Source organism: Ptiloglossa arizonensis, chromosome 2 (genome assembly GCF_051014685.1).
Source record: "Ptiloglossa arizonensis isolate GNS036 chromosome 2, iyPtiAriz1_principal, whole genome shotgun sequence".
NCBI classification, from domain to species: Eukaryota; Metazoa; Arthropoda; class Insecta; order Hymenoptera; family Colletidae; genus Ptiloglossa; species Ptiloglossa arizonensis.
The window spans coordinates 7,373,572-7,395,324 of record NC_135049.1 but is presented as its reverse complement, the minus strand read 5'-3'; the positions used below and the strand labels follow the sequence as shown (position 1 = coordinate 7,395,324).

The 21,753-nt window shown below is 35.2% G+C and overlaps 1 protein-coding gene across 5 annotated transcripts in view; it reads left to right on the top strand.

The window, feature by feature from the left end:
• Nucleotides 1-21,753, top strand: part of Heph (polypyrimidine tract-binding protein 1 heph) — a 739,001-nt gene that overhangs the window by 492,613 nt on the left and 224,635 nt on the right. For all 5 annotated transcript variants that reach the window (XM_076327578.1, XM_076327577.1, XM_076327575.1 and 2 more), the window contains one exon: nucleotides 13,298-13,402. In XM_076327578.1, coding sequence (XP_076183693.1) covers nucleotides 13,298-13,402 — 105 coding nt within the window. The remainder of the gene's footprint in view (nucleotides 1-13,297; nucleotides 13,403-21,753) is intronic.

Genomic DNA, 21,753 nt, shown 5'->3' with positions numbered 1-21,753 from the left:
TAAAATCAATATTCTAGGGGCTAAGGTTTAGACGTTTGAAAATATTATTACTAGGTTCACAATAACTCTCGCTGGACTTTCGACTCACTTCGACGAATCTTTATTAACAACATGTATCCTAATTGCGCTTCTCTCGTACCCTGTATTCTCACGCGCATTCATTCTCTTTCGTTCTAACGGTGTCCCAATCGTCATCGGTGGATTTACTTTTTAAATAAAACTCAAACGGTTTAAGTAACCTTGATATTTCTTTTTTTGTTTAAAAGTACAATTTTGGGAGTCAATAATGGAACAAGACATCTTCCGAATAGCCGTCTCGGCTTTTTTTAGAGACCAACGATCTTTTCCCAAAATTTTTCATCACGTTTTCGCCCAAACTCGGATCAATTTCACCAATGACACGTTCAATATTGTCTTTCGGTTATGGAATTGTTTCTAGATCATCGGCATAAACCTTACCTTTGACGCGACCCCAAAGGAAAAGGTCCAAAGGTGTCCAATCGCATAATTTTGGTGGTCAATTGACATCACCTCTTCGAGAAATTACGCGTTGTGGAAATTTTGTTTGCTGAAATTACTAGATCTTGAGTAATTCTACGTGTCTCGAGTGTCTTTAAATTGAGCAGTTGCGTAATGTAGGTGTAATTGTGTTGGATATTTTCTAATCTATTATGTAAGTAATGTTGATAAGGTGACCGGATATCTGAGCCATATTCCAGATGTGTACGTGCTAATCAGCAATAAAGAATCCGTAGCGTGTTAACATTTTTGAAATATTTCGGTGCTCTGTAACTGAAACCGAACGATCTGTACGCAACACTAATAATTTTGTTAATGTGACTTTCAAGTGAGAGGTTGGAAGAGAAAATCGTATCCAGATCTGTGATCTCATTTACAGAGGTAAGAGCTGTACCAACGATACAGTAATCGAAATTTATTATTTTATTTTAAATTATTGGGAAAAGTATCAATATTTTTTTATAAAAATTATCTCAAATAATCGACACACCATTCCCGATTGGTTTGTCGAATCAATATTACAAGAAAGATGGATTGACTCCAATCACTCGATCGAACAAAAAATAATTTACTCGAATTTTTGCGATATTCTGTTTCGTATCGCATTATACGTATTATACACATTGGCAAATTTAATTAATTTATTAGTGCGAGCATTTTGCCAATATTTTATTTGGTCACAGCCTTTCATCGAGTAATTTTTTATATTCAATGACGACAAAATATTATACAATCTATCAAAATCGATGAAACAACTTAATTTGGGATTAATGAAAATAAACGTAATAAAAATGTTTTGTTTATAAATTTCGGATGGAGAAATTCTCTTCTTTTTAGGGCAGGGGGAGATTGATCTAGATTTATATTTAGATTCACATTCAACGCGGAAATTACTGTTAAACGTTGATCACAGACACACATTGAATTCATTCCTTGGATTATTAATGTTGACACCGCTTCTAATATGCAGTGTGGTATTAAAATATGCTCAAGCGCTCATAATTACTATCTTTTAATGCATACTCTTCATATGAACGTAAATATCGTTTTATTTGTAGTCTCTTTAAATTTAATTATTCAATATGGTATAATTTGTTGCGATACAACTGTATACATACATTTTCACATATTAACTATCTTATATAAGTGATGCAAATGATCAATATTTGTCGAAATTTATTTTTTCACCAAATGTACCCAATATTATGATATTTAAATTCCTTTATAGTATTATACAGCTCTGCAGCTGTCAGTAAGAGAACTCGGAGTTGTTTTTGATTCGTTCGTAAACTTTTAACGAAATCTTGATATTGTGTATTAAAATGTACATATTTCGTTTAGTCGGATACATTTATTTCTATCACGGTTTACTTTACTCGAATCAGTTTCCATTTTCCTTGTAACAAAATTGTTCTTTCATAGCCAAAATATCGTGTTTCCAAAAATACGCATACTAATCCGACTCATAGGCAGACTTGCGTGTGTAATAGCGAACCGACTTGAGAGAGCCGCGTCTACTCGCATAACGATGCGCGGAAAAAAGAGTTTGTTTCAGTTTTTCCGCGTTGCCGTCGGTACTTTGGTCCCCTTCTGTACGTCTCTTCCACATACTTTTTTTTTTCGAAAGAGGAAAAAAACCGACAAACTCACTTTGTGCTCCGCGACGCGTTGTTCGTTGCTTTGTTGCTGAAACTGAATGACGGGAAAATCGGGGCGCAAATGAAGCGCTCAACGTTCTTTTCGTTTTAATTTTTTCTCCTTTTTAATATTCCTCAGAGAAGAAAAGGGTAATATAACGAAACTAAAGTCGATTAATATTTTTATCGTTTCCTTTATATTTCATTCTGTACGGTATTATTGTTGACAAAATTGATGTCGGTATATTTGAAAGTAATTAGACACCAGAATCAAAATATTCAAAGTAACCTAACGTAAATTTCTCGTTCGGAGTCACAATCGTTTTCAGATTTAATGAAACTTGTAATGTTTCACAATCGTTGATAATAAAGTATTAGATTTGTGTAAAAGCTACGACTGAAAGGACACAATAAATGAATTAATATGTGTATCGCCACTTGTCTGTACATATGGCATTTTATTTAACAAAATTAATACAAATTATATTGAAATTAGTAATCTTAGAAAATACAAATATAATAATCTAATGTTGCTGGAAGTATTTGAAAGCTTTACTTAGCAGTGTTTATAAGACTGGATAACAAATTATTACATTTCGTATGTTTTAATTATATATTTGTAAATAATGTACAATTGTGCTTTAATACTGTATTTGTATCGTCACTTCTACAATATTGTGTATTATTACTGTCGATTCAAGTAATATGAGGAACCTTGAAAATAATGATTTTTTAGAAATTTTAAACAATATCGTAACAAACATTATTGAAATATTTACAATTTATAGTTAATACTAACTACACCTTTCGGAGTTTAGATTGCAATACATTTTGACTAACCGTGGATGGAAAATATTTTCCAGAGAATAATATTGCATTATTTAATTGAGAAGAGTAGAGACAATGCTATTGTACCTTTGTCATATGAAATTATAAAATAGCAGTTTGATATGAGTTTGAATTTATTTCGATACTTCTGTCTAATCTTGTTCGAAATGAAATTGAAAATGGGAACAAAACTTTCAGTGAACGGCTGGAAAAGAAAATTGAATTTTGCGTTTGTAAAAATTCGTCCGTATTATTCTTAATATAATAGGAAAAAATACCTAACCATACTAAAATATGGAAATTGTTTTTTCCATAATATTGAATTGTACGGAATGTTTAATTAATTTTTGGGTTCCTTAAATCTCTTCGAAATCGAATTTAATATCAGTACGAAATCTTTTTGAAAAGTGCAAATGTAATTTATCTTGGTGTCCTGTTATAAATATTTAGAAAAATATAAATTAAGTTTCAACAAACATGTTGTAAAATAACATCAATTTAAGCCATTTATTATTCAGACGAGTATCCAATTTTATTAAGAGTAGCTTCAGCTTTTTGTTAGTAATCCTTTTCGTATCATTTTTCTTCGATATTCTCATAAAATTTGTACCGTCATATTTCCCAAATATAATTTAAAACAATAAACGATAAGTATTAAATTAAATATGGAACCTTTCGTTATAATCAATGTATTAATAAAGATAAAACCTTATATTAAACTTATCGATACAACTTCCTGTTTGTGATCACCATAGTCACATTGAGTTCGTTATTAAATGTGCATTAATAACGTGATTGTAAAGATACAAAAGTTGTACAATAATGAATTCCGATAAAATTCGATTTTCGGTTCATAAAAGTTCATAAAATATGCGATTATTTATAATATTATCAGATTAATTTTTATCCTTGAATCTATTAAACAATGTTTTGAATAACAAAGAGAATAACAGTGCTTGGTACCTAGATGTTATACGTAAACTTATTTTGAATCTTTCTTTAGTTTAGACTTTCGTTATGAATGAAGATAGATCAAATTCTGATCTCTTTTAAAATAATTGCATCTTGGTAATGTTATATACATTATCGCTATATAATCGGACAAATTTCAATTAAACGTACAATGTTTTCGTAATGATATTATTTCTAAACACTATCTGTATTCAAATACATCAGAATTTTGTCTTAATTTTTATACATTACTCTCTAACTAAAAAATAATGGTTTCAGATTAAAAATGTTTGGTAGATGTTGATTAGAAATGATTGAAGAGTTCCTTTAAAAGAGAATCTTTGAGCAAACTAACGACATCCAAGGTAATATACGTTGCATAAAACTATGTACACCCATAAGTGTATCCAAAAAAATGTTGCTAACTAATTTAACTCCCCTCTTTCGATGTATCATTCAAGATAAAACGCAGCCTATTAACGTAGAGTAAACTGTCGCTTCTTTAATCGAGGAAGCTTTTTATCGATCATAAAAATGCCTTTTATTATAAACCAATTGAAATAAATGTTAGAAAAGATAGAAAATATTCCATAGTTCCTCTACGAATAGTAGACGATTAATTTCTCTCGATGGACAGAATACTTCGAAGATCGGAAGGTTCAAAGTCCTCTATTTTGATTTCTGCAAATCACCATGAATGATTACCAAAAAAAAGAAAAAAATACGCAAATGGTAGAACGAGCCGAGTGACGCCGGTTCGAAGATATCTGAACGAACCAGCGAGGCAGATAACCGAATGAGGCTAGAAGATTTGTGTCACGCTGTCGTGATTTTCATCGAGCCCCTGCTCCATGGCAAATGACGTGAAAAGAGGGCAGAAATTAAAGCCGCTCGTTAGGGTGAAACGCTTCGACCGATCGTCGGGCTTCGGAGCCACTGAGCCGCGAACGAACGGCGAGCAAGATTCGATATTCGAGACACAAAGAAGAAAGTGGATCGCGTCTGCCTTTCGTGATTCCTGCTGGCCATATTAAATTGGATGAAGTTGGAGAGGAGGAACGTCACGGGCCCGCGGAAGAATTTTTTTCCCCCCCTTTATTCTCATTTCAACAATTTCGAGACAATTAATTGAACAAAATGTCAAAGAAGTCGGAAAGAACAGGTGCCGCGTTTTTTTCCTTTAGACGACGCGATTGCCTTCGATGCATCATTTTTACGATTAATTGAAAATGGATACGTCAGTTGGGATGTTTCATTGTAACTATAACGTTGGAAATTCTAAAATTCTGATAATAATTCTAATATCCGTTTAGCTTTCTATGACGTTTAATGTTTAAATTTTACACATGAAATCTTATTGTTGTAATTCGAACGTATTTTGAATGCTTAGATTTGACCTGATAGAACGATTGTATGATAGTTGATCAAAATGTTGCAAAGAAAACAGGGAACAATGTTTTATTAATGAATTGTTCTTTAGCTGGTTAAGAGGTTCTGTACTTTACGATTCTATACAACATTTCGATCGTTAATCTTAATTTGAAATTCTAAATTACTAATATTACTTCTTTTGTAACGATGTCTGAGAGTTGCAGTAGTGTATGTAATGGGTGTATGAAACAGTCTAATAGGCTGTGATTAAAATTTTTAACGATCCCTGAAAACATCCCTTCTATAATATATTTTCAACAGTGCACTGATTTGTTCAGCATATTATAAGAATTCCACACAGTAAGGTAGGAGAGACAGAGGAATTTTAAATTGTTAATAAGAATTATATCAACTGGTTAGTCGATATAAGTTTAAAACACGCTAAAACGTGATTACGATACTTTAGGAATATTTCACTCCTATGTATTTAAACTCGCTAATAAATGTCTCTGAACTTGCAAAACTCTTTAAAAATGATCTAGAAACTATTGGCATAAACTACAGACTATTATCTAAAATGTAGCGTATCATTCTTCGAAAATTTGAATAATTGTAGAAATGGTCCAAGTTTGAAGAAGAAACAATCATTTTTATGCAAGAAAACGACTTTAAACGTTTATAAAAAATTAAGTAATTAACATATTAAAAGAATCGTAGAAACATTGTAAAATACTCTATACAGAATATCTCTATAAAATTTGAAGTAAATCGGATATGTGTAGTTCCGGAGATTTTGTGTTGAAAAATATAGTTTTTTGAGAAAAACGTAAAAATGTTTGAATTTCGAAATATCTTTTTGACGTAACATTCTACACACTTTAAACTTTAAGAAAATAAGGAAAAAAAAGTCTCCCTTTAATTTCAACGCATCTGTACGTATATATCAAAATCTTATACAGAGTCAACAATCTTTTAAGAATATTCTCTCTCTTCTACATAATAATTTAGGAACGACAGAAATTTCCGCTTTCAAGCAACAAAATCGAAAGTGCCGATTCACCTCAAAGCAAAGTAATTACTCTTATTTCGAGAAAAGGTGTCGAATCTCGGGTGCAATTTACGTTCAGGAGAGCAATTGGGATGCACCAAAAGTGCATAGCGAGATAGAGCAACATTGATCGACTCTCGCATTATATGCATTTAGTGGCTGAGATTTCAAAGTGATACGTATCGATGTATCAATCACTAATACAAACTATAAAGTTTTTTATTTTTTATTATATCTTGTCGCAAGTATTATCAATAAAATGACACGGTTCTACGTAATTTAAATCATTTTTGGGAAACTGTTAATTACGTTTACATAAAAATAGTTCGAATACGGTTACATGTGAATCGGTCGGGTGGCCATCTAGTGGTAAGTGCGAGAAGTGATTAATTTACTTAAATTTACAGACTTGATATTCATTTTTAGAGTTACGTTGTTATCAGTCCAATCCAAGCTTTTCAGGAATAGCAACTTTAGTGTCATCTGTGTCAATAGAAACGTCACTGTACCGAATAATATTTAATCGATACGATGAGAAATTTAAATTCTCTTTGTGATACAAATCTTCTGGTTATTTTTTTTTCACTGCAATTGAAGCTCAATATGATCTTTCGAAGTTATGAAATTTTTGATTATCTATGAACGATAGAGTAAATGGATATCGAATCTTTGTATCTTCAATGTAGCAACGTAGAATGATCTTTCAATCTTCATACCCTGCTGACTGAAGCGCGTTCATTGAGACACGAAGGTCGTTTCACGACTTGGATCATGGTCCATTTATCCCGAAGGGGAGTACCCAACCCTTCCTGTCTCTTTTTTCGAGACACTGATTGGTAGGGATCGAAGATAACGTAGCGTTGTGTTAGTTAGGGTTTCTATCGTAAACCGAATGGTTGATACTTTGGAACAGCTTATTGCCGAGTTACACGAGAAGCAAACGATCGATTCAAATTTGATAAGCGAAATGTTGAATGCCACAACGTGAAATAATTCAGAAAATTGGAACTTAAAGAGAATTGAAATAATTCTAAACGCCAGAAATGAAAAAAAAACAGTATCAGGGAAGTGAAATACATTGATTGTAAAAATGGACTAATTTCAAGCGATGGAAGAATTTAAAGTGCTTATGTATTCGTTATGTGAAAATAATTTTAAAACACAATCACATTCGCAATCAACGTTTCATAGAAGCCAATAGTCTAAAAATGTCGTTTCTCCGATTGAAAAGATGTGGCTGAAGAGCCAATTACGTTAACTTCTCTCCATTGTCGAGTATTATATATAAGAAAAGTGATACATTTCGAAATGGAATATTATCCTATCAGGAAATCTTTCTATCATTTTCCAATGTTTCCGAAACTATGAACACCAAAGTCTCTGTCTAGTAGAACGATACGTATCCCGTCCCATCGTCTTTGAGCCATCCATCTTGAAAGACGATAACCACCTCCCGGTTCTTTGCGTTGCAGTCTCTCTTCTATCGTCTTATCATGACGGCTATCTCGAGCTAATATTATTTCAGCAGGTCGTGTGTATAGCCCCATCCGATACTCGAATTCCCGAAGCTCGATAGGCTTCGAAAAAATTTCGCGAATACTTTCACGGATCTGCGATCACCTGTCTGTAGTTGGTCGCTGTTTGGATGAACCTGCAAGACGATCCATCATCTTGTCTGGATTTTACGGAGACGAGATTTTCATGGAATCCATCAGCAGTCTTTTATTGGCAGCTTTGTGCAGACCCTTTGGCAACGTTGCTCGTTTAGGTTCTATTGCAACACGCAATCCTTGAAACAATAACGAAGTGTTACGCGTGAAACTTAATTAAATTCGTGAGAGTGTAGGACGTAGAAAATAGTACGTACTTGTACCAAACAACTGTACATGTACAAGGAAGAGGTATCGATGATGAAAGTTCTATATGCTGGGTTCGTGCTGTATAAAACGTTGACTATCCGAAATTTCTAAACGTGTAATAGTGAAAGTGGTAACACCTAACGGTTCCTTTGTAGAATTATCTCTGTCGTCTAAGTAAACGTGCGAATTAAATTTTGAGCCGGCCAGTTTATAACTGTACTTGCAATAAAACGATTTCCGCAGTCGCTAGCTTTTGTAAGTACTACGCGCCTGAACCGGTTCAGTTGTAAAATTTTAATCGAATACTTCCGCAACTAAAACTGTTCAAGTTGAAATTCATGGCCACTCAAAGATTTAAAGGAGTAAGGAGTCCGTAATCTGAATCCGACTGTTTGGGAATGTTGAAAGACATTGAATTCCTTCCACGATTCGCGTCTTCCAAGTGTAGATTAGAGTTCGAGAGCAAACAACGATACACGTTTCAAACTCTCGAACGATATCATTAATGAATAAATTGTATATGCGAAGCCCGAGGTGAGAACCTTGCACGATGATCTTTGATGTAAAATTTAAAATACGAATAACCAGAGATCTGATATTGGCAGATGAAATTCACGGTGAAAGAAGAAATCTACTTAACCCAGACCTCGGAATTCCGAGTCTTGCTATAAAAATATTGTAACATTATATTACGATACATTATGATTTACCAAATATTGTAATATTGTATTACGATCTACCAAATATTATAGTATTGCGTTACGATTCACCGTGTTTACACAGGGTGCAAGTTTTACCGTTTAATTTGTAAAACAACATTCTCCGGGCGGCCACAGTGGTCTCCTAGTGTCCAATTTCTCAGAAATGTCTCCTGCTGTTCCAGTTATCCTTTTCGTCGAGCAAGTTGTCAAGCGACCGAATTGTCGTCAAGCGTGCCACGTGTTTACCTTGCAATTAATGCGAGTCGTGCGAATCCTCGAGCAAATAGCAGGAGAAGCAAAGCCCTTCGGGCTGGTGTGTCGACTGGCTACACGGAAACTCATCGGATCGCCTTGCAGTTCGGACGTGAAATTGGTTTGTCAACCGAGTGAACCCCTCGTGTGTGATCCTCGGGATTCCCGACATCTGGCCAGACGATCGTGAGACAATTTCGTGCGGGTCGTCGAGTACGTAAAACGCTCCGTAAGATTCTAACAGAGGGGGCAGAAAAATGAAAGACAGTTCGAGTCTCTTCTTCCTGAATTTCGGATAGGGAACAGTGGCTCTCGAATTTGTTTCGTTGGTCGTTCGTGATTGGTTCTCTGTAACGCCAATGAGAAGACCAGCTTTCTTATGAACGAATTGTGGACCGATACCACTCGAAAAGAGGAAACTTCTCACGAGTAGGAATGCTTCGAACTTCTTTGTGTGTCCACTATTATACGAAGAACAATAGTAGGATTCGATTGGATTATTTCATGAAAGAACTTCGAGAAGAAGAAGCTTCTCACGAGTAGGAATACCTTAAACTTCTTGGTGTGTCTATTATTATATGAAAAAGAACAATAATAGGATTCAATTGGATTGTTTTAGCTGGTCTATGTATCGCGAAATAATTTCTGGTAATCGAGGATTTTATAATGTTTGGTTAAATTTCTTTCGAAACTCTACGAGTACCTCGAGAAACCTTCACCGAAGATCATTTGCGTTCTATGTGTTGTCGAGTTATTCATTAATTTGACCATTTCAAAGGACAGTCTCAAGTAACGGACATTACATCGTAGATCGGTTGTAGTTCAATTGTACTGACAGCTCGTAAACTTAGATACTTCAAATTGAGATAGATTTGAAGTCAATCCTAAACAATAACGAATAAGGTCGCAAACTCGACTATTTCAATCCGAAACAGACAGTGCTAAATTGCGATTATTGCACTGTGAGATGATCCTGAAGTCAGATCTAAGAAACATTAGGTAAGAAAACAATAATTTAAAATAACACTTGTTTTCTAAAAACAAGGACATTTGTAAGTATCTCCTATTTCAATTTTCCAACAATTCTATCCAATTGTTTGCGAGCCACTGATTCCTTCCTCTTCTCAATTCACGAAAGATATCAACGTTCTTGAAATGGTTCAAGGGTATGAGAGGAGAAAATTGAAAGATGAGAAGAGTCGAGGAACCAGTTTAGAAGGAAGGGAGCATGGAGTCCATAATCCATACGTTGGCTTGACCGGATGTTACCAGAGTATGTATCCACCCTTTTATATCCAAGGGAATATATGAAATTCAGACCGCGTGGATATCGCTTGAGATTTTTCCGGAATTTCCTTTTCTTTTTTTTCGAGTGTATTTCTTCACACTGCACGATATATATTTTTTTGTCATAACGCACGGTTACGTTGCAAGACACTTTGGAAAAGAGGACACTCGAGAATTCAGCAAACCGGTTACTCGGGGACGATTTTGCGAGCTTCCGAGACAAAACCGTGTCTGTAACCTAAGAATAATAATGATTTGTCGCGGTTCGATTGATTTTTCGATCGAATACTTATAGAACCGCATTTTACCACGCCGAATATTGATTCGGTGTGATTACTATTACCAATAAATAAAAATACTATTGAAAATGTTCATTCGATAAATAGAAATACTAGCGAAACTGTTCATTCGATGAATAGAAATACTACGGAAAATATAGTAAATTCACGAAATAAAATCTACTTCATTTTAACTCGCATTGCAAAACTCCTTAATCCGTGTCGTTTCGTGTTATCCTGAAAAACTTGAGAAATGGAATGAATTCTAGCGAGCGCTCTCAGGAAACGAGTCGCTGAGAGGTAAGAGGGTTTTCATCAATCAAGGGCCAAATACTGGGGAAAAATTTGGACTCGCCATAAATATTCCTCAAAAGGAACGTTACATCCCCTTCTGGTTGTCTTTCACCGATCTGCGTCGCTGTCTTTTCTTACGTAAACGCAGGAAAACCGGAACATGATCCTGCGGGACTCTTTGATCTGCCATTCTATCTCTACGGCGGATGACGTGGCTACCAGGTTCCCCGTGCACCGGGGGTTATGAATTATCTTTCCCGTATTTTCTTCGCTGAAAGGTCGGTTGGGTGGAGCAAAGTTCGCGAGGCAGATTGAACGACGCGACAAGATAATGTGCATCCCGCTCCGGGGTGAGAGGAAGAGGTTTCTGTTAAATTGTGCCAGCTTGGCCCGATAAATCGAGGGGAAGCTTCTTTGCTAAGAACCGAGGCAGGTTTCTTTTTTCTTCGTTTCTCGCACGGATCTAGCGAAAGACCGAGGCTACCTGAAAGTCCGATTGAAAGTATATGAATCGAATCAGGATCCCTCTCTGATTCTCGCTGTTTATCGTTGCCTCCTTTGAGGGATGGAGCCTTCGGGACTCTTAGCCGTGCAGACTGGGAATCAGAGTTGGGGATTCGCGGTCCCGTTATCATGGTTCTCGTGGCTTTCGCTCGGGGAATCGAGAATTAAACGCCTTTACGGACTTGGAAGGATTTTAATAAGCTGCCTTGGGATGCATAACATGGATGAGGTATATCCCACGAGTTGCTTAATGTATACTGTGCTCGCTACTTGTTGGAAGTGTACTGTTTCTCTGCTTCTCGTCTCCATTATATAACTCTTACCTATTACCGTAGGGGTACCGATCGTTTCAAATTAATGCCGATAGCGAAGAAATGAAAAATACTTGTTATCGAGACATTAATTTATCTCAACCAGCATTAGAGATTCGAAATTCGAGTGAAATAGAAACGCAAATGTTATGTGAAAATGTTTAGTAAGGAAATCGTTGACAGTTATATAGGCTCCATTATGGAACAAAGCAAGTGTGTCTCTTAATAAAAATATCCAAAGCGTGTTCGATCATTTGTATTAAATTACAAGGCTCGGTAACTGAGTTTAGTCTAATCTTGTACGCTTTTCTCGCTTCTAAAACACTTCAAGCACAGACCCTTTTAAGTGCCATGTTCTCCTACTAATCTCAATTCGCCCACGTTTAATCCTTAACACTTAGGTGATTGCACTTTTCGCTCAGATTACTGCTTGTCACCAGCGATTTTCACGAGTTTTAATCTAACGAAAGCCTTCGAGTAGTTTGCAATCTGAAATTTTTTATTCGACGTTTTATAAATATTTGGATATTATCGTGGCATAGTTGATCGCGAAATAAAATTAAATAAAGGTCAATTTTATTAAAATTATTTACACAAAGTTACTTGCCGTATTGAGAAAATGGTCGTTACAAGTGCATATTAAATAATAAAATTATACTTAAAGATTGCACTGACTAATGTAAGAAAGATCAGTTGTTCAAAGACATCAATTGTCAATGTAATAAGTTACTCACTGCTATGATATTTAAAAATGACCAACATTTAATTTTTTTACCATCCTTGACTACTGATTCTTCTTAGACATTTTTAAACAATCTTTATCTTACAGTTTTAACATATTTTTACGATTGAATTTCTACTATTTATTTTCAACTAACATTTTTACCGAAGAGATCCTCAATTGGAATCGAAATCTTTAAATATAATATTATTATTTAAATTACGCTTGTGTCGATCATTGTCATTCTTCTATCGATATTTAATTTCATCAATTTACATAGCTCATGAGTAAGCATCGAAGAAAGTATTTTTATTAAAAAATATTATAAAGTGACAAGTTCGTACGAACCGAGAACAATAATAACTTGTGTGAAACATTGAACAATTTGAAGTGTAGCACGGAAGAATTTCAAACGAACGACTCGAGGTTGTTCGATGATTTCATCTTTCAGAATTGATTTACTATCCAATGATCTTACAGAACTAATTTACTATCCAATGATCTTTCAGAACTGATTACCAACTTTGTAAAATTCCTTGACGAAATCACGTGTAAATACCTGTCAGCAGTCGTCAAAGTATTGAAAAGTAATACCATTAATGTTGGCTTCTTTAACACGTTTACTCAGTGTAAACGTAGCAGCTTCTATATTACCGATACAAACCAATCGCAAAAACCATTTCAACCATTTCAATTCCATAATAATATTTTCCCTGTTTTTTTTTTTTTGTTACAGAGGGGTAGCGACGAACTTTTGTCGCAGAGCGGAGCAGTTAGCAATGGTGCTGCAATGAGTCCGCAACCACATCACGCGGCTGACAACAACAATGACGCCAAGAAGGTAAGCCAAAGAAACATTGAAAAATTCGCACGTAAGGAAATTCTCTCGAATTTATCGGACCACAATTTTGTTGGTATCATTCACCTAGAGTATGTTTCTTGTTTATTCGTTTGCAATATATGCAGCGAACTCGAAAATTGGAAATTGTGTTCATTGTTGAAAATAATCGGGGTCTTTTGATATTGAGGAATGTAGAGTGATATATTATACTTTATACCAGAATTTATATTCTTTTATTTAATGCAAGAAAGTTGTACCTTGTGGAGCGGATTAGGGTAGAGGATTACTGTAAAATGGAATATTCTAGGAAATAATATAGAAGGTTTAAGACCTTCTTATCCAATACCCATGATTTGCGAAAATGAACATTTAAATCAAGATTATCACGATTAACCAAGATTATCAAGATTTAAGGACAATCAAGACCCATAGTTTTGGGCTTCGAATCAGGTTTGAAGTAGAATTTTGAATCATTTCGAAATTGAGATTCGAATGTACATTACTAGTCGCGCTGGAAGAAGGACTTTCTTCCATTCGTTTTATTATGGACACACATTTGTTTATGGAAGTTTTGCATTCTGTCGAATAAAATAAAAAGAAATTTCGTTTAGATAGAACCGAACGAACTAAAAATCATTTGCACAAACTTAAGAGGAAAATCGTTGATTTAATTTTTCACATTTAATAGTTACCTCTGCCTTGTCACGCTCCTGATTATAGTAAACGTAGCAGCTTCTGTATTACAGATACAAACTAATCGCGAAAATCATTTCGACCATTCTGTTCCATAATAATATTTTCATAATATCTCCACTCGCAATGAAAATATCGTCCACAGCTTTTTACGAAATTGCAGCTCCACAATTTCTCTTATCTTCGAATTGAGAATTCTGTCAATGGTCGACAGCTATTCCAATAGGTTAGTTACATCGAAACAAATATAAAACATTATTGATAATTTTTGTACAAAATTTCATCTGTAATTTCTGTATCGAACAGTGGTACCTCCTCTGTCCAATATTTTGCGCTGCCAACGTTTAAACAAAATCTCTTCGATGAGCTACTTCAATGATAATGGTGCGAGTTTTAATCTTTTTCTCTCTGTCCATTTTTTTACGATAATAAAAAGTTGTCGACAAAAACGTGCGACGAATAATTGCGCGTCGAATAAGCCCACCCTATCTTCAAGAGAGGTTCGACTATGTTGACCTAGCCTGGAACACGTCCATTGAAATCCGACCGGTCAGTTTTGCAGCTGGCATAGAGGCCATGGCCTCTGACTCATTCGATCCGCGATCGACAGAAAAATTCGTCAAAAGCACAAGGCCTGCGTGCGATCAAAGCGAACGGATCTTCTGAAAAGCGATTCGGTTGCTTCTGCTTGTAATGCCACCGTTCCTCGATGATTCCTGGACATTTGTTAACACTGACTCTACCGAGCGCTGTCAAATGACCATTTTCAAAATTTAATTTAAAATTGTGCATTCATTGTTATCTCTTTCGTTCATTCGACTTTATGTGAATTTTTATATCATCCGATTAATCAAGCTCTCGATTTTTCTTTTCCTTTTGCTTCTTTTATTACCAAGGAAAGTTTTTCACGTGGTTTGTTTCAGGCGAATTTAACAGATTGTTCGGAAAGTCATTTCGTTTTCCAAACTCATTTTCACTAAAAAAAAAATGAAATGACTTTCCGAACAACCCAATAGAACATCATTTTCCAAAGTTCCCTTTTGGTAGTTATAGGTTATCGAAAGAAACGACTATAGGTAAATATAATAACTGTATTTTACTTTATATTTTATTTCTTGGAAAGGTATATCGTTCTTGCTAGAACCTTAGGGTGTCCCAATCATCATCGGTCGATTTACTTTTTGAATAAAACCCAAACGGTTTAAGCGATCTTGATAATTTTTTTTTTATTGAAAAGTACAAACTTGGGAGTAAATAATGGAACAAGATATCTTTCGAATGACCGCCCCGCCTTTTTTTACAGACCACCAATTTTTTCCAAAAATTTGTCACGATGTTTTCGCACAAACTCTGATCAATTTTACCAATGACAGGTTCGATATTGTCTTTCAGCTCTAGAATTGTCTCTGGATTTTTAACATAAACCTTATCTTTGGCGTGACTCCAAAGAAAAAAGTCCGAAGGTGTCAAATTGCATGATCTTTGTGACCAATTGACATCATCTCTTCGAGAAATTACGCGTTGCGAAAATTTCGTTTGCAAAATTGCCATTGTTTCATTCGCTGTGTGGCAAGGAGCACCATCTTGATTTCAAACCAAGTATCTGCCAAGTCAAGACCTTTCAATTGATGTCAAAAATAGTCAATTAACACGTCGCGATATCATTTCTCATTCACAGTAATTACAGTAATTTGCACGCGTTCTTTCACCGTGTACTTTTCCACAATTAATTTCCCATCATGTCTAGGTGACATATGTCAAATTTCAGATTTTCGGTTCAATGTTTTAAAAATAACGTGAAATTCAAATCGACTGGTGATGAGTGGGACACCCTTCAGAACAGGGTATTGGATGCAGTTTTCTCGATTCGCCTAATTCTTTTCTACAGTGTGAAGTAAACACTTCAAGTGTTTTCAGAACCTTTTCGTCGCATAGATAGACCTCATGTATATTTCTCCTAAGATATGAATTTTTGTACATAAATACGTACAGGCCTATTGTATTTTCAACATTCTCCATCTGGGACCTTAGCTCCGAATCCAAATAAAGTCTAATCAGCTACAGTTGCATACATCTGAATGCAATATGTGTTTGATTTCAGTGTAAGCATTCGAATGGCCCGACAGGGTCCAGAATAGTCGAAATAGCTGCAAACTTGAAGCAACTATTTCCTACAAAAAAAAAGATGTAAATTCGCGCAATACATGCCGAATAAAGCCGTTAAATTTAGCATCAAGTTTTGGCTAGCATCGAACATCAAGAGTAAATTTGTTCCAAACGGATTTCCATATTTAGGACAAGATGAAACGAGACCACCGTCGATACCATTGATCGAATTTATTATCCTCGAACTAGCTGAATCATTCACTCAATGCGAGTAAACAAATATACATCGTCGAGTGAACTGTAACGACAATAAAAAATTTGATTTGTAATTATACACAATTGAAAGTACTTCAGAGATTATTCTACTTACGTATATTTAAAGTATAGTCGAAATAGTATACTTCGACTCAATTTTATCGTGAGTATTTCGAAAATATACAAATTTTTATTTTTATTGTTGGCTGACTCGTCCCAAACACCTGCATTATGGCTTTCAGTTACGAGCGGTACACGCGACGTTTAGATCGAGATAAAAAAGGTCGATTCCTGAAATAAAATCGCTATCTTTATATAATAACACGAGCGGATCCGACTATACCTTTATATCAAGGACTTGTAAATGATCACATTTCTAGAGATTATATTTTATAATTAAAGTTAGATTTTGCAACACCAGTTCTGGCCTTGCATCTCGCCTCTTATGCACTTACGTATTCTATGTGTATTTTATTTTCAAGTATACTCATATTTACTTCACGTACGTGTAGTAAAGATGTTCATTAATAATATTAATAATCATTAAAAGTTATCATTTATAAAATATGATTTATAATAGTTATATTATAATAATAAAAACCCGCGATAGCTACAAAATCTCAAAAAAAGGGACGTTCATTAATAATAATAATAATTGCAAAAAACTGCGATAACCACGAAATCTCGAGAAAAGAGACTTTTCCTTTATTCGACTTTGTCCAAATGTTTTTCATACCTTGGTGAACAACGGAGGCAGTTGAAGGTTTCTATTTCAATGTTATTGAAATTCTATTCCGTTCTGTATGTTTGTGTGGCGAAGTATGCGACGAAATCGTTACCATTTAAATTCGAACGAATGCGTAAATTGTCCTTTCGAACCATTTGTAAATTCGCGTGTCGTGCATTCGTTCGTTCGTTCGTTCGTTTCAGTGGAAAATAAATGCGTTTTCCAGGTAGCGAAAAAGACTCACTGTTGTTCAATCGTTTTAAATCTCGTAACGTCCGAGGAAAATATTTATTATTGTCAGTCACGTGTGACGTTGTTCGCGTCTGGAGGAACGATCGCGAAAAAAATGTCGGAAGTTTAAGCGCACAATAGATGCAGTTGTGCGCTGGCAAGCCGCGGATGATGCACGTCTCCGCCACCGGCTGCACGTGCACCGGGTGCATCAGAACCTGCATCCACGTAGCCGAGCCTCGTTAATCATTTTCCTAGCTAGATGGAAAAAAGAATGGACCTCGTAAGTCGCACGACATGGCAAGGTTTCTGATTTTTACTTCCTCTACTTGTCCACCGATACGAGTGTTCTTTCCATAAACAAAAAGCAACATTGCAACTATTTATTTTAAAGAGTTCAAATTTTCGTTACTCCTCGACATCGTTTCTCTTCAGAGTGAGACACTTTTTCCATTGCTCCAATTTCATCGAATCCTGCCTAAAACAACTCTTTTAATTACGAAGTTAGAATTGCACCGATCGTCCTAAACGATAGATGTCTGCTGGCATCATCGTATATACACAGTGAGTTCGTTATTTAACGTATCGAGAAACTTCTCAAAACAAAGTTTCACCATTTGAAGAGATGCATACAGCGATGAGGAAATTTGTTCAAGGTAATTCTTCTTACACGACTCTTTTAAAATCGTCGGTGTTTCTTTTTTGTTTTTTACAGAACCGTGTATTTTTGTATTATAATACGTTGTAACTGATATCAATAGGAATTCATCGATCTAGCGTTCTTTGACTTTGAAGTAATCTTGAACCGAGAAATTTAGATTCGATTAACAGATGTATTAATGTCTGAATCGTCTTGAATGGTAGGTGTTTGTTTCTATTAAATTCATGGAACCATTTATAAATATGACGTCGCTTGACTTACATCTTTTTCAATATTAAATAATCATCCTTCTGTACTATTCTGCCTCGTTCACACTATCGATGCTTGCAAATTTTATGTCAAGTTCCTTCTAGTCTAATTCGACCAAATATTTTCGATTCATTACGTAGTATTGTATTGTTGATAGCCGAAGAGATTGTCCCTAGAAATGATGTAAATTAGGGTAATCTATTGGTTAGAATATTTACTCCTTCTTTGTAACGCAGGTTACAATGAATGTTATTGGTCAGCATCGAATTTGAACTGCTTTCTAGCCTACAATGGCACTTGGTGTAAGGTGTGGTCTCAGGTGTAAGAAGATACAATCCACATTTGGAACCCAGAACCATAGTATTCGCTCATTTCGTAGTACCCCTCAGGTCGGTTCTCGTCGTAATTAACTATCTGTCAGTGCATCGTTAGCCTCTGATAAAGCTAGCAGCATTCTAACGTTTTGCGGGCATTGCAGCCAGCTTCATCAAGAGTTTGATGGTGCATTTAAACTAAATAGGAAGTGACCATAGCCAACGTCTATTCAAGATAAGCATGTCCATGATCCTTAATCACAAACTATAAATTTTAAATCGGACAACTTGCAAGATGTACTAGTTTATGTATACTATTAATAGCTACTACTAGCGTCGCTAAATCTCTGATAAAGCTATCAGCAAAATTCCTTCATTTGATCATCATTGCAGTTTCATTATGAGTGAATTATGCTGCATATGGTTATCACAGACTCCAATAATATTAACTGTAAGAACTGAAACACACCGAAATGAACACCGTAAAACACTTGTTTTTGCATACTTAACGACCAAATGGCCCTCCTCTCCCTAAATTGAACATAAATATTCCAATCTAGGTGATTGCAACGCCCAGTACCTGAAATAGCGCGATCTGTAAAAACTGCAACGAAACTCAACTGATTCCAGGGTCGATTCTCTAGATCGCGATTCTAAATCGAGAAACAACGCTAATTAGTTCTGAATTGCTAATGACGTTCGCGCGTAACATTCGCCAGAACTTCGCGCGCAACAAAGTGTTGCATAATGCGTTGCAAGTGCAGGATCGTCGCGGATCGTTAATGCGACCGCACGTGCAGAAAATGAAGGATAGACAGCGAGGAAGGGATTCGGTAACAAAGCCGATTCTGTGCGTTCTCACCTTTTACTTTGAAAACGTACACGTTCTACTTTTCGACGGGCTGACGTGCCACGAGAAAAAAAAAAGCGCGAAACCGTTAGCGGCTTCGGAGGCTTGAAATTTCAGCTTCACTCGCTGGGAACACGAAAGCGGGGAAATTCGTAAAAACACAGAAATGGCAAAAATATGCTCGTTCCATGAGCCCCGTTTCCGACGATTGCATTCATTGTATCGTGACATTTACATTTCTCACATTGTTGCCGCCCCTCCCCGCACCTTTGGAACAATTTTCAATTATTTTCCACACGTACATAATACACAGAGTGTTTCCTAAAAGATGGTGTTTAGACGTAAGTTTGTTCAAGGTACACCACCCTGATGAGTCAAAAAATCGAATTCTTTTTTCTTATTTTTTAAGTGTTTCGTCAGAAAGATATTTCGAAATTCAAACATTTAGCGAAATTGGAGGGATAAATGAACTTGTTTTAGGTTCTTCTCGAAACTATATTTTTCAACTTGAACTACACGTTCGATTTACTTCGAATTTTGTACAGATATTTTGCATAGAGTATTCTACAATATAGGGTACAAGTTTTTCGAATATATTAATTATTCAATTTTTTATAAACGTTTAAAGTCGTTCTTTGTTTTTATAGAAATGATTGCTTTTCCTTCAAACTTGGACCATTTCTACAATTATTAAAATTTTCGAGAAACCGTACGCTACATTTTAGATAATAGTTTCTAGTTTACAAATCGACCAAATTTTTTTGTTTCGAACCTTCCAGTTCTTGTCAATTGTGACGGCTAACAAATAATGTTTCACCAGGAGGGGTTCTGGGAACAGTGAATAACTTCGCCATTTTGTACGAATTTTACTTTCGCAAAATTGTAAAATGAAGCTGAAAGTTATATTTATATTCTCTAAGAAAAGACTACATTTTTCATTTAGTATCTACTTAAAAAAAAATTAGCAAAATTTACACATTTTTTGACGTCCCAAAGTGGTGTCTCTCCTTAACAGTCAATTTTGCTGAGGCATTTATTCTCCAAAAGTATCACTCACTATCCATTTCAGAGTTTGAATACCTATGAAATTTATTTTATTCATCTATTGTTGCGAATATAAATTTATTTAGCCTATTTGGGACAACATCCTCTATTTTAAGTGACGTCACAATTACTTTATTTCATGCAATGTATCTAAGTATCACCATGTTGAATTAATCAATGGTCTACGCCACTTTTCACAAACTTTGGAGCAATATTTTGTGTTCACATTTTGTTTCTTTTGATGAATTCGTCGCATTCCATCCGGAGTAATTTTCTAAATAAAATGTCTACAAATTAATCGATGAATTGCGTTTCCTAAGATTTGTTTTTTCTTAACCAGCACTATTCTCAAAGTTAATAAACTATAAAAATTTTCACCCCTACAAACTATCTCTAATTTCATATATCTAATTAGAAGTCTTGAACAAATTTTCAATTACGTATGATTAAAACTAATTCGAATAAGGTCGTGTCTGGACTTGTTGTCATTGAAAAATTCTTGCCAATCTATCGATAATACTCTCGTGAAAATATTTGGAAAAATATACAAATTTTAATTTCAGTAATGGTCATTCGTTCCAAGGGAATGGAAATGATTCCTGTCATTGTATCGAGAAAGATATTTGTAATTTTATCGAGGGACTACTGTATGTACATACTACATCTACAGATACACATACATAAACAGATGCATGAACACGACAAACGTGCTTCGATTAATACTTTCTCATCATGTAAGCGGTAAAAAAGATCCATGGACCGAAATAAGCCTATCTGGAGTCGTAGCTCCAAAGGACTCCAATGAAATCCCAGGAAATCCTGAGAAATAAGATTTGGTAAACTCAGTGGGAAACGGGGAAATGGAATAAGTGAGAAGTTTCTGATCCTTGTAGAAGAAACGACTCGAACGAACGAGATTATTTTCAAGCTCGTCGAGGAATTTGGGTGTACCTTTGTCCCAAGTATTATTTTCATTGCAAAAATGGAGGATCGTCGGAAGAATTTCTTCCTCTCCGTTGTTTCTTTTGAAATTATTAATTGTGATTGCAATTTTTTATGTCTGAAAGGGAACGTTGGAAAAAAGCGAAGCAATTGCTTTGTTTTCCTCAGAGATTAGTCGGAAATTCCTTCTTGGTATCGTACCTTCGCCAATTTCGACAAACGTTAGTTTACAAACTGTTAATTCTAGTTAATCGAATGTATCTTCGTCGTTTCCGGTTT